The sequence below is a fragment of the Theropithecus gelada genome, chromosome 19 (assembly GCF_003255815.1).
Source record: "Theropithecus gelada isolate Dixy chromosome 19, Tgel_1.0, whole genome shotgun sequence".
Lineage (NCBI taxonomy): Eukaryota > Metazoa > Chordata > Mammalia > Primates > Cercopithecidae > Theropithecus > Theropithecus gelada.
In genome coordinates, this window is record NC_037687.1 from 34530703 (window position 1) to 34545101 (window position 14399).

General features: G+C 45.8%; 1 protein-coding gene across 3 annotated transcripts; it reads left to right on the top strand.

Annotated features, from left to right (window-relative positions):
* Nucleotides 1-217: 217 nt before the first annotated feature.
* On the top strand, nucleotides 218-8003 carry ZNF551 (zinc finger protein 551). 3 transcript variants are annotated; one of them, XM_025367114.1, is made up of 3 exons: nucleotides 218-375; nucleotides 3453-3576; nucleotides 4667-8003. In XM_025367114.1, exons 2-3 carry the CDS (start codon nucleotides 3456-3458, stop codon nucleotides 6469-6471), a joined length of 1926 nt encoding a protein of 641 aa, XP_025222899.1. In that variant the 5' UTR covers nucleotides 218-375; nucleotides 3453-3455; the 3' UTR covers nucleotides 6472-8003. The 3 variants fall into 3 exon arrangements, with proteins under 3 accessions (XP_025222899.1, XP_025222900.1, XP_025222898.1); XM_025367113.1 differs by having other exon boundaries at nucleotides 224-497; XM_025367115.1 differs by lacking the exon at nucleotides 3453-3576 and having other exon boundaries at nucleotides 218-497.
* Nucleotides 8004-14399: the final 6396 nt, after the last annotated feature.

Consider the following 14399-nt stretch of genomic DNA (forward strand, 5'->3'; position numbering starts at 1 on the left):
AATACCTCCCTCCCCACTGGAGGCCGAAATCGCCATTTCCCTGCACTGGGCACAGCACCTCAGAATCCCCGTTCGCAGAGGTCAAAGCAGTGGACACACTCGGAAGAGCTCTCTGGCGTTTTGGCAACTACATTATCCAGAGTGCAGAGCGCTAAACGGCGGTGGAGTTGAGCCAATGACAGCCCAGGATAGGGGCACTTCCGCGCATGCGCAGAGCGACGGGCAGGAACTTCCGGCGTCCTCCTCGTGGCGGTCATTTATTTTGGCGTCTCTCCTGTCTGTTTGCCCTACCAGTGTCTGCAATTTGGGTCGCGACTGAGGGACGGGACAGAGAAGGCGCGAAAGTGGGCCTGAGGTTCTGCGACGCCACCTCGGGTGAGCTGTGCCAGGCTCGGGATAGGAACCACTGTGTTGGAATGCCCGCCCCGGTCGGCCGCCGCTCACCACCTAGTCGACGGAGCTCAATGGCGGCAGTCGCGCTGAGGGACCCGGCTCAGGTGAGTGCTGCGTCCTGCGGGTCTCGCCTGCCCTCCCCCAGCAGAAGCCCTAAGGCCCAGTGAGGGATGCCTGCTCGCAGCTCTACAGCCCAGGCCCCAGTGCCCTGGACAAGGCGCTCGTGGGTGGGTCCCGTTTCTGACGCCCAGTGTGTACGGCAGTGTGACGGGCAGGGTACTGACGCGTGCAGAACTTGGAGCTGCAACTAAGCCGGGGGGGGATTTAGTAGCCTGGAGTCCATCTCGGGTCTGCAGGAACATAGAGTGAGGCAGAGTTGCACCTGAGGAATTTGACCGTTCTGAGGACACTGGCAGCCTTCGAGATTTATGAACAGATAGGGACACCGGGCTAGGATTTCCTAAAGCCATCCAAAAGTTGCTCAGGGGAAGAACAGGCTGAAGATAGGTAATAGTAGTTAGCCGTAGGAAGACTGAGTTCTTGTCCAAGCTCGCGCAGCTGGTAAAGTCAGCACTGAGGACTGAGGTGCGGAGATAGTGCCGCCAGCCCAGGCCACCTGGCTCCAAAAGTGGGCCAGGGTCATTGGGCGACCTGAGCCTGTGGAACCTGTATGTCGTTGCCTGACTCTTGTGGCTTTTATGTTTCTATAGAGTTCCATAACTGTAGAATGGCTTATGGAGCCTAATTGGTGAGTGGTGTGTGTGTGTGTGACTGGTCCTCACTTCACCCATTATGGTCTCTGAACTAGTGGTGTTCTTGGTCTGCTCTCCCGCCTCTCGTCTAGTCTTGGGCCCTGGGACTTTGAGCAAATACAGAGCCCAGAGTCCTAAGTCCAGGTTAGATTATATGAAGCTGTTGGCAGCTGGGGGAAAGGAAGTGTAGGTTGTCCAAGGCATAGTTACCAGTATATGCAAAGGTTTGGAGAGGAGGCTAAGATGGTTCAGGAACCTACAATTATTTTCTTCTCATGAGAACAGGGAGCAGTGTGGTAGAAGTCAGACTCGGAAGGGTTCCCTGAGAAGATGAGTTGTCTATTGGTTACTTAATAGTAACAGTGGGAGGTTTGGAGTGGAGGAGGGAGGTGATCTGGCTCAGGTCTTATTAGGCTCCCTGTGGCTGCAGCATGGGAAGCCGACTGAAAGATGAGGGGGAAGACCTGGGAGGAGACTACTGGGATAGTCCAGGTGAATGTGATAGTAGCTGGGCCAATATGGTGGCTGTGAAGATGCGAGAAGCACTTGGATTCTGATTCATTTTATAAGTAGGGCTGCCTGAAATTGTAATTTTGAGGATGAGTGGAGTCAGGGATGACTTAAAGGTTTTATTTTGGCAGTTCGAAGGGTGGAAGCTCCATCAGCTAAGATGGGGAAGTCCATAGTAGGAGTAGTTTTCATTTGAGATATCAGAAGTTTTATTTTTGACCTGTTGAGACTCTGAGAGTTTTCAGAGAAATGGTTCATGGGCTGCTGGAACCGTAGGTCGGGAACAGTGAGAAGAGATTCAGAGTAGAGACTTTTCCAAAAGGTAGTGGACAATCTGTGGGCCAGAGTGGAGCTGTGGATCACATTTAGTAGAGGGGAAGCCTGCTCACAATGATAATAATAGTTGCCCAGGAATGGGAGGGGAAGGTCAAAGACTGGTCTCCTGCCTGGGCCCCTGGTTGTGTGAGGTGTTGCGACACAGCTGGTCTCCTGCCTGGGCCCCTGGTTGTGTGAGGTGTTGCGACACAGCTGTTGGACAGAAGTGTTCATGGGGAGAGTCAGAGAGAGATGATGATCTACCATGTGGCCAAGGCTGCTCAGGGGTGAGTAGACAGGAGACGGATGTAGAGGCATAGGAGGTACACAGACAGGATGATGCTAGGACGGGTGCATATTCACCTCTCTGCAGACTCACCAGGATTTTATATTAACTCTTGGTGGGATCTGGGAAGTTTCAGTCAGGCTGTCACATTATCTTAGGAGCATAATTGGCCATCTGTGGGACTCACTGGGCCGGGGGTAGAGAGCTACTGGGGTTGGACTTTGAATTAGTGGTAGTTGTAGATAGGAAGGTTGTGACTGGTGGGGGGACAGCAGTCACAGCCCAGAAGTGGAAGAGGCCTTGGTTATCTGAGATCCACAGGTTATCTGAGATCCTTGGTGAGATCCACATCCTTCTCTCCATCTTCTCATTTGAAAGAATACAACAGGGCCCAGTGACACTGATGCCCCCTCTCTTGCCACGCAAGGATCCACAATCTCTTGTAAGGAAACTATCCTGGAAGACAAGAGATTGTGGTTCCTTGCATGGCAGGCTCAGAGCTTAGATATTTGCCCACCAGCCTGTTGTTGCTGTGGGAGAACACAATGACCAATGGGACCATGAGGAGAGAGGGGGCATCAGTGTCACTGGGCCCTGTTGTATTCTTTCAAATGAGAAGATGGAGAGAAGGATGAACAGCGGGGATGAATTTGGGTTCCTAGGAGAGATACGGATTATAGAATGAACCGTCCCAATCATGGAAAAGCTGTGTGACCGTTGAGGTTGTGGATGTGGGAATGCAGCTGTGTGAGACAGGTGTGGTTCAAAGAGTGATGTGCATGAGAAGGGAGAGAATAAACTGAGGGCCATGAACTGGAGTCATAGGGGTAAAGGGTGAGCCCGTATTGTGTCTTGGAAGATGAATCTTGGGGACTTCACGGGTATTGCCTGGCAAGACAAACGTCAGATCACACACCCTGTCTATGGCCAATTCTCTCTCTAACTGGTGTTTGTGAGAGGTGTAGCCTACCTGCCAAGCCCAGAGCTTAGATAGCATCTATCTGTTCACACACCTGTTGTTGCTATTCGAGGACTCAGTATCAGTGAAACTGTGGGGAGAGAGTAGGCATCGGTGGCACCGTGGCTGGTTATCTCTGCTGAGGTGGGCAATAGGGTGTCCCGGGGATGGATGTTGGGGGCAAGAGGATAATGAACTCTGGGTCTGATCGTGGATTGAACTATTCCTGCTGTGACAGGGTATGACCTTTGAGGATGTGGCCATTTATTTCTCCCAAGAAGAGTGGGAGCTCCTTGATGAGTCTCAGAGGTTCCTGTACTGCGATGTGATGCTGGAGAACTTTGCACATGTAACATCCCTGGGTAAGGTCCTAGCATCCCTCCCAGTGTCTGCTTTTCTTTTTGACCCCGAGAGTTACCTCTGTCTCAGGAGTCTTACTGTCGGCCTAGTGGATCTTATTTTTCTTGTCTTCCCCCTGTCAGGATGACCGTGTACAGATTCATGGTACCTTGTGGCCCAGTTTCTGCCCTTTTCCTCTAGCTGCCATTTCTGTATGCCCACCTGTATCAGAAATTGCAGGCATTGTCATAATTACCACTTACATGAACTGTGGAGCTCTTTTTACAAGACTCTCCTTTGAGTGTTTTTTGTGAGTGCTGGTCACTCCCTTGTCCTCTCTTTCCTTAAGACTTATATCATTCATGTGTTAGGTGGTAGCACAATGAGGGCTGCAGGGAGAACCCTAGTTGCTTCACAGAGTGAAGAAGGCAAGGTGGTCTCAGAGGAGGCCTGGCCCCAGTGAGTGGCAGCTGGGGAAGGGCATGACATCATGGTTGTGTTAGAATCATATCAGCAGCATTTTGTGTCCAGCAGCATGTTGGTGCAAGTGCCACTGGCCATACCTCGTTTCTACTTCTGCTTCCTTATACAATACTGTGCCGAATTGTCGTTTCATCTGCCACTTCCAGCGTTTGGCCGCCTCCACCCTCTTGGTCTCAATGTGTCACTTGTCCTCTCCACAGCTCACTTCTTTTCAGTGTTCTTCAGTCTTGACTCACTGTGTTGTGAGGTATGCACACAGCCTCACATAGTCCTCCTTGATCACCAGCTACCCAGTTTCAATTGGATTTTCCTAGGACTGGACAACAGCAGTCTTCTGCATAGCACGTACATCACTAGCAGACAAAGTCCTGCTGAGGACTTTGGCAGAGAGTGAGTTGGAGACCCTCCTCCTCCTGTGCTGTACCTCATCCTTGTGTCCTTTGCGTGATGAGAGGACATCTCTATAATCTTCAAAAGCCCAGTACTTCAAAGCAGCCTATTCCTCCCCAGTTCCGTTGTTCCCAGAACAGTTCCATGCACTCAGTTCTTGTGTCTCACACATTTTTGTGATACATCTTTCACCTTCCATGAAAGTCAGCATGCATTTCATCAGCATTTCTCTGCTTTCAGGTTATTGCCATGGAACGGAGAATGAGGTGATAGCTTCTGAGCAGAGTGTATCTACACAGGTCAGGACTTCTAAGGGCGATACACCCACCCAGAAATCTCTCAGTGAGATTAAGATGTGTGTCCCAGTCTTGAAAGACATTTTGCCTGAGGCTGAGCACCAAACCACATCCCCTGTGCAAAAGTCGTACTTGGGCGGCACAAGCGTGAGAGGCCTCTGCTTCAGTGCTGACCTTCACCAGCATCAAAAGCATTACAATGAAGAAGAGCCCTGGAAAGGGAATGTGGATGAGGCTACATTTGTGACAGGCTGCAGATTCCATGTGTTGAATTATTTCACCTGTGGGAAGGACTTCCCAGCCTCCATGGACCTACTCCAACACCAAGCCACTCCCAGTGGTGAGGAGCCACACAGTAGCAGCAGCAAGCATATACAGGCATTTTTCAATGCAAAAAGTTATTACAAGTGGGGCGAATACAGAAAAGCCTCAAGCCACAAACACACACTTGTTCAGCATCAGAGTGTCTGCTCTGAAGAAGGGCTTTATGAGTGTAGCAAATGTGAGAAAGCCTTCACCTGCAAGAACACACTTGTTCAGCACCAGCCAATTCACACTGGACAAAAGACGTTTGAGTGTAGTGAAAGTGAGGAATCCTTTAGCAAAAAGTGCCACCTAATCTTACACAAGATAATTCACACTGGAGAAAGGCCTTATGAATGCAGTGATCGTGAGAAAGCCTTTATCCATAAATCTGAATTCATTCACCACCAGAGACGTCACACTGGAGGAGTGCGTTATGAGTGTGGTGAATGTAGGAAAACCTTTAGCTACAAATCTAACCTCATTGAACATCAGAGAGTTCACACTGGAGAAAGACCTTATGAATGTGGTGAGTGCAGGAAATCCTTTAGACAAAGCTCTAGCCTTTTTCGACACCAGAGAGTTCACTCTGGAGAAAGGCCTTATCAGTGCTGTGAATGTGGGAAATCCTTTAGACAAATCTTCAATCTCATTCGACATAGAAGAGTTCACACTGGAGAAATGCCTTATCAGTGCAGTGATTGTGGGAAATCTTTCAGCTGCAAATCGGAACTCATTCAACACCAGAGAATTCACAGTGGAGAAAGACCTTATGAATGCAGTGAATGTGGGAAATCCTTTAGACAATTCTCTAACCTGATTCGACACCGCAGCATTCACACTGGTGATAGGCCTTATGAGTGCAGTGAATGTGAGAAGTCTTTTAGTCGCAAATTTATCCTGATTCAACACCAAAGAGTTCACACTGGAGAAAGGCCTTATGAATGCAGTGAATGTGGAAAATCCTTTACCCGCAAATCTGACCTCATTCAACACCGGAGAATTCATACTGGCACAAGACCTTATGAGTGCAATGAATGTGGCAAATCTTTTAGACAGCGCTCTGGCCTTATTCAGCACCGGAGACTTCATACTGGAGAAAGGCCTTATGAATGTAGTGAATGTGGAAAGGCTTTTAGCCAAAGCGCTAGCCTCATTCAACACCAGAGAGTTCACACTGGAGAAAGACCTTATGAATGTAGTGAATGTGGGAAATCCTTTAGCCAGAGCTCTAGCCTCATTCAACACCAGAGAGGTCACACTGGAGAAAGACCTTATGAGTGCAGGGAATGTGGGAAACCCTTTACCCACAAATCTGATCTTATTCAGCACCAAAGAGTTCACACTGGAGAAAGGCCTTATGAATGCAGTGAATGTGGGAAATCCTTTAGCCGCAAATCTAACCTCATTCGACATCGGAGAGTTCACACTGAAGAAAGGCCTTAAATGTGAAGGGAATGCGCTATTTCTTTATTCAGTATAACAGCCCTGGAGGAGACTGTGGTAGCCACCTTCCTAAATTTAAACTTTGAGCATCCACAGTAGGGTATTCTTCATAAGTTTCAGGTATGTGGGAAGCTCTGAGGAGGTTCATTGTAATTTCTGATCTGCCCAGGCCTATAGCCTGATTTATGTTACTGCCAGTTCCAGAGGCTGAAGCTGTTTCACCCCTACCACCTGGCAGGTGCACACCATGTACGTGAGTCACCTCCCCACAGTGCTCAAAGAAGCAAACGTCTGTACTCTCTTATTTGCTTGGGGAAATTATTAATAGCCCAAGCATGTAGGGGGTCCTCATGTCTTTTCTCTGACTTTATAGACTTGACCCAGTTGTGGTCCAGAGAATCTGAATTGTGCTGTCAAGCTTTCTAAGAAGGATTACCTTTTTTAGGAACATCGTTGGTCTCACATGATGCTTGTAATGAATTTTTCCGGATTCTGATTCACCAGCCTGGAAACTGGTGCACATTGCTCCGATTTATAATCTTTTTGTAAAGGCTTTAAAAAAATTTATGCGCCTTTAATCTTGGGGGTTCTATTCATTGCGTAGAATGACTTGTAAGTAGAACAGTGATGTCAGCATGAAGGGGTGAATAGATTTTGTGGAGATCTCAAACTTTTTATGTGCTCAAAAGGGACAGTGTGATGGCAGAAGACAGCTCTTTGTCCTGTATTGGTTTAATTGGCCTGCTGCCCAAGGCCTCAAAGTAAAAACTGCCAGGCTTTGTGTTCCTGTATTGTGGCCTGGTGCCATTTTTGTCAGGTCAGAGGTCAGCATGAAAAAGAGGCAGTTGTGACAATCTCCAGTGCTTCTGTGAACATGAATTTTGTTCAGTTGTCCACAAGAGATCCACATAATTCCCTAGCACTGTTGAGGGGAATCTATTTCCCAGGTCCTGCAAAGGAGCCATGTGCAGTGACATATAAGTCAGTGTAGACTTGTGCCATTTGTTGTCAGACTATAGGCATAGAGGTGAAATTACAGGAGCAACTGTAATTGGGACAGAAACTCCAGGTAAATAGGGAGTGGAGAAGACTGCAGTAAATTAGATGGAATGCCTCTTCTAAAAGTCCATCTACAGATTTTCCAGTGAATATGGTTGTGTGGGATCAGTGCATACAGAAATTCTCAGGATTTTCTGTTTACTGTCACTGAGATCATTATCAGAAAATAGTCTGGCCAGGCACAGTGGCTCACGCCTATAATCCTAACACTTTGGGAGGCCAAGGTGGGCAGATTGCCTGAGCTCAGGAGTTCGAGACCAGCCTGGGCAACATGGTGAAACCCCATCTCTACTAAAATACAAAAAATTAGCCAGGCGTGGCAGCATGCGCCTGTAGTCCCAGCCACTCAGGAGACTGAGGCAGGAGAATCGCTTGAACCCAGAAGGCGGAAGTTGCAGTGAGCTGAGATTGCGCCACTGCACTCCAGCCCAGGCAACAGAGTGAGACTCCATCTCCAAAAAAAAAAAAAAAAATAGTCTATACAGGTTTCATGGCTCCTTGTATCCTCTCTGGGCTGTTCACCTCAAGGCCATTGTTACGCAGGTAGGAGAACAAGAATAGAGAGGAGGATCATTCTGTAGTCCAGGGATGTGGCTTTTGTGACTCAGCCAACATTCCTATTAATTCAGGTGGCAACAGTCTTCATTGCTTGCCAATTTGCTGCCCCTGAGGCAAGGTTGCCTCTCTCAGGGCATGAGGAGAGAGAGAGAGATGGTGAAGTCCCTATCAGGTTGCCAACCTGATCTGAAAAAAAAAAAGGAACATCTAGGTTCTTAATTTTGAGCCACTTTTTAAAGCTTTATGAAGGTCTGATTTGTGTAACTGACATACAACAAGGTACACATATCCAAAGTGTACAGTTTGGTAAAGCCATGAAACCATCATCATAACCATAAAAAGGAATTTATGTATCACCCGTATATTTACCTTGTATCCTTTTATAATCTTTCTCCCTTCCCCAGCTCTTCAGAGTCAACTGATTTCCTTTACAGTAAATTACTTTGCATTTTATGGATTTTTTACTGAGATATATATACACACATACACACACACACACACATGTATATACACACTTTTTTTCTTTTTTTTTTTTTTTTTTTTGAGGCGGAGTCTCGCTCTGTCGCCCAGGCTGGAGTGCAGTGGCCGGACCTCAGCTCACTGCAAGCTCCACCTCCCGGGTTCACGCCATTCTCCGGCCTCAGCCTCCCGAGTAGCTGGGACTACAGGCGCCCGCCACCTCGCCCGGCTAGTTTTTTGTATTTTTTAGTAGAGACGGGGTTTCACCATGTTAGCCAGGATGGTCTCATCTCCTGACCTCATGATCCGCCCGTCTCGGCCTCCCAAAGTGCTGGGATTACAGGCTTGAGCCACCGCGCCAGGCCATATACACTTTTTCTCTTACTGGTTTTCTTCGTGCTGTACAATTGAGATTCAAAAACGATGAATCTTTGTATTGCTGAGTATCATGCTGTACTGTGGATAAGTCACTGTTTATCCATGTGTTTAGGGGCATTTATATTATTTATAGATTTTTGTATATTACGAATAAAGCTGCTGTAAATACTTGAATTCAGTTCTTTATATGGATATGTATTTTCCTTGTGTTAATAACTCAAATTGTAATGTCTTAGTTACAATGTAGGTGAATGTTTAACATTTTAAGAAATGCCAAATTTGATCTAAATGGATGTTTCCTATTGTAGTCTCACCAAGGGTGTATGAGAGTCCCAGTTCCTTTACATCCCTGCCAGTGCTTCATGTGGCTAATCTTTTTTGTTTTAGCTCTTTCAGTATATGAATAGTGGTATCTCACTGTGGTTTTCATTGCATTTCCCTAAAACTTTACGATATTGAGCATTTTTAAATGTTTTTATTTGCCACCTGTGTAACTTCTTTGGTAAAATATCTGTTCATATGTTTTCCCTACTTTTTTTAGATGAGTTTGTTTGTTCGTTCGTTTATTTATTTTTTATTTATTTATGTATTTTGAGACAGAGTCTTGCTGTGTCGCCCAGGCTGGAGTACAGTGGCATGATCTCAGCTCACTGCAACTTCCGCCTTCCAGATTCAATCGATTCTCCTGTCTCAGCCTCCTGAGTAGCTAAGATTACAGGCGCGTGCCATCATGCCCAGCTATTTTCTGTATTTTTAGTAGAGACGGGGTTTCACCGTCTTGCTCAGGCTGGTCTCGAACTCTGACCTCGTGATCCACTCGCATCAACCTCCCAAAGTGCTGGGATTACGGGTGTGAGCCACCATGCCCAGCCCAGTTTATTTATATTTAAAAAAAAAATAAAAACAGTGCAGTATAACTGTCTTTAGTAACAAAGACGTGTTAGAATTTTCCTCACTCATTCTTCTATGGTATAGTTTCTTTGCTCTGTTAAACAATTCTTTTTCTATTGGAGGATTTTTTTGTCTCTCTTTTTCTTTTCTTTTCTTTTTTTTTTTTTTTTTTTTTTTGGAGACAGGGTGTCACTCTGCCGCCATCATGGCTCACTGCAGCTTGGACATCCCAGGCTCAAGGGATCCTGCTGCCTCAGCCTCTCAAGTAGCTGGGACTACAGGCACATGGCTAACTGCCTGGCTGATTTTTTATTTTTGTAGAGATGGAGTTTTGCCATGTTGCCCAGGCTGGTGTTGAACTCCTGCAATCAAGAGATTCTCCTGCATTGGTCTCCTAAAGTGCTGGGACTACAGATGTGAGCCACCATGCCTGGCCCTCCATTTTTTACAATTATTGTTTATTGATTTTTAAAATTTATTTTGAGAGAGAGTGTTGCTCTGTTGCCCAGGCTGGAGTACAGTGTCACAATCTCGGCTCACAGCAACCTCTGCCTCCCAGGTTCAAATAATTCTCATGCCTCAGGCTCCCAGGTAGCTGGGACTACCTGTGCACCACCACACACGACTCATTTTTGCATTTTTAGTACAGACAGGGTTTTTCCACTTTGGCCGGGCAAACAGCTTGGCCTCCCAAAGTGCTGGGATTACAGGTGTGAACCACCCGTGCCTGGCCCTAATTTTTAATTTTCTCTTAAAAATTCCTCACCACCTGTTCCAGAATTTGCGTGTGCGTGTGTGTGTGTGTGTGGGTGAATGGGTGTAGACAAGGTCTCCCAGGCTAATTTCTAATTTTCTCTTAAAAATTCCTCACCACCTGTTCCAGAATGTGTGTGTGTGTGTGTGTGTGTGGGTGAATGGGTGTAGACAAGGTCTCCCAGGCTAATCTTTTAACTCCTGGCCTTAAGCATTTTTCCCACCTCTGCTGCCCAAAGTGCTGAGATTACAGAGCATAAGCCACTGCACCTGGCCTTTTTCTCAATTTTTTGTGCACAATATAATGCCTGTATTTCCCATACATTTTTTATTTTTAATCTGCATTAACATGTTCTCTGTCACTTTCGTAAGTCTAAGCATTCAATAATGTATTAAATTAAAACTAGGTTTGTAGTCTGCCAATTTCCTTGATGTGAATGCTCGTGTTATAGTCAATATTCTTTTTGGTTTTTGGTCTATCCTTATTTGGTGATTTTAGATAGGTCGTGGTTATAAGGTTAGAACTATATACATATAGATATATGTATAGCAATACTTTTGGTTTCATTAAGCAGACATTCACTGAGTGCCTACTTAGTGTAAGCATTTTATTAAAACTACTTATTAAATCTCCCATCTTCCGAACTACTAGATTCTAAGGTTTGAGAAAGCCAAGACCTTTTTTCCTATTCACTACTGTGGTCCCAGTTCCTAGGAAGATCATAGTGTAAGAGGCCCTGAAGAAACATTTATGCGAGCTCCATAAAGGAGGGAAGTAAAGAATCCCAGTCCCAACACTGGCGTTCAAGTGTGTCCTACAGTCCTGGAAGGCCTGTCTGTACAAAGTATGAAAAACAGGAGTTTTGGAGTGACCTGTGGGCAGCGTGAACAAGAACTCACTTTGGTAAAGGTTTTGTTCATGCCTTCTTTCAACAATAGCACTCCTCAGCTAAGCATACAGTCGCGCTGTTGCTTCCAGCTGTCACTCCTTCCTCCTTTCTGTGACCCTACCATACCCCCAACCCTCTTACTCCCTCTCAGGCCATGGATCCAAAAGGCCAAGGTTACCCTACTCTTCCAACCCCAGCCGTGGTCAATTTCTTTTTTGTTTTTTTTTTTGGAGACGTAGTCTCACTCTGTCGCCCAGGCTGGAGTGCAGTGGTGCGATCTTGGCTCACTGCAACCTCTACCTTCCTGGTTCAAGCGATTCTCCTGCCTCAGCCTCCTGAGTAGCTGGGACTACAGGTGCCCACCACCACGCCTGGCTAATTTTTATGTTTTTAGTAGAGACAGAGTTTCACCGTCTTGGCCAGGCTAGTCTCAAACTCCTGACCATGTGATCCTCCCGCCTTGGCCTCCCAAAATGCTGGGATTACAGGCATGAGCCACTGCACTCGGCTGCCGTGGTCAATTTCAAACGGCCATATTGATGTCACTGAACCTGGAGTTGGGAAGACTTTCTGGTAACACACCTTTGTATTCTGTTTCTGATATATTGATAGAGTATCCACAGATAGCCAGAAGAGTAAAGATGACAATAAAACAGTAAAATAATCAGGAAGTAGCAAGTTTTAAATATTTGTTTTTTAAACAGTTTTATTGAGATATAATGAACTTAAATTGTATGGGTTTTTATCCTTCACCTTAGAAGGGATTCAGTTGTGTATTTTTAAAATATATATTTTGATGTTTTTATACATCTTACATTCCCAAAACCAAATTTTCTTCCAGCCCTATTCAATTTATCCTTTGCAACATAAATTACTGATAGAAAGACATATTCTGCCCTTTGTAGGGGCTATTTTCAAATATGTCTATAAATGGAAGACATTATAAAACCTGATGAACCCTTTCCCAGTCTTCTTTTTTTTTTTTTTTTTTTTTGAGACAGGGTCTGTCACCCAGGCTGGAGTGCAATGGTGGATTTATCATTTTGTGGTCATTCTTTTGTGGTCATCCTTTTTCTTCTTTTTCACCATTTAACTATCAAGCAATTCATGGTGGTTCTTGTTTCATCTGTCCCTATGTGGATTTATAATTACAGATATTTCATTAAAGGCATAAAGTCTTCAGATTGCATTTCTAAAATTTAAGGACCCTCTCCTAACTACAAGATTAATATACAAAATAAAAATGTATATGTGTACAAAATTATAAATGTTTTATATATGTACTGAGTCGTATCAACTGCTGCTTATTTAAGACAGACTGCTATCAGCATACAAAATATATTTGATGTTTAGTAGGTGTGTCTTTGAGTTTGTTAACCTATACGTACTGCTTCTTTAATATTTATGTAACATTGCTAAACTGCTTGTACGTTAGAACTTCCCAGATTGTTGATTTGGCTTATTAAATCTCAGATTCTGTTCAGTGTGTTCACCACTCACTCTGCTCCCCAATATTTCCTGTATACTAGATATTGGTGAGATAAGTGATTAAGATCTGTTCCAAATGGACAGGTTTATGGTGGTGACAAACCTGGAAACAGTGTGTCCTTTGCTACCACAACATGAGCAGCCTGGAAATAAACATTACAGGTATTGTGTGTGCTGGTTGTGAGACAGGTGTGCAGTGGTGACAGCACAGCCTGGCAACATACACACACATCTGTGGCATACACTGACAAATGTAGGAAACTGACACCCCCCAGCACAGCCTGGAGCCATATGTGTATGCCATGTCCACAACAGAAAAGATGTATAACAAACCTGAAACATAGGCATGTACAAAACACGCAAGGGACCTGTGAGACGGGATGGAGATACTGACACACCATAGCAGTCTCCACAGAGACTTGTGGGAGAGACATGTGCTAGGGATAACCAAAAATCTGATGTGTGGGGCCAGGCGCGGGGCTCACGCCTGTAATCCCAACACTTTGGGAGGCCGAGGCGGGTGGATCACAAGGTCAGGAGATCGAGACCAGCCTGGCCAACGTGGTGCAATCCCATCTCTACTAAAAATACAAAATTAGCCGGGTGTGATGGTGCGCACCTGTAATCCCAGCTACTCAGGAGGCTGAGGCAGGGGACTCGCTTGAACCTGGGAGGCAGAGGTTACAGTGAGCCGAGATCGCGCCACTGCATTCCATCAGAGCAAGACTCTGTCTCAAAAAAAAAAAATCTGATGTGTGGGTCACAAACACAATTGCAGTATTTCTATGGGCCAATTGTGAAGAGGCAGGCACAACCTGATGTGATAATACTACTCCCTACACCCCTCACTGCGTACTAGAGGATGTACTGATGAGGGAACTGGTTCATACCCCAGCACAACCTGGAAATGCACATGTCTGAGCAGATTTGACCTAGGAAGGAGAATATGATGTTTATGGGCTTTATAGGAGGGTTCAGCCCAGATTCAGCCAGTTTCAGAAGTAGTTGGTCAAGTACAGGTGGGAGAAGGAATGCTCTTGGGGATTAGTACTCATTGTCAGTCATTGATTTTACACAGGGCTGGGGAGGAGCATTTGGGACTAAGGACACCTGCTAGAGGGGTTGAGAGGCAAAAGCCAGAGATACACGATGGTCATGCTGGACATTCTCAATTCTTCATCTTCTCTCCCAGTGTCTGCAGTAGTGACTGATAACTGAGTGACAGTTCAGTATGGTGTGGAGGAGGCATCCTATGGCAGTGTTTAGATGGAAGACCGAAAGGACCCTAGGAATGAATCATTGCATGTGGTTGTGAGAGAGCGATGTGTTTGGAGTGACACCAGGGACCCTGTTGGAGGTGTTCAGGCAGTGGCAATGCTGACCATGGGAAGCAAGTTTGCGGGGAAGGGCTTGAGGACCCAAGTGGCAGTGTCCCAGTGTGGTTACTCATGT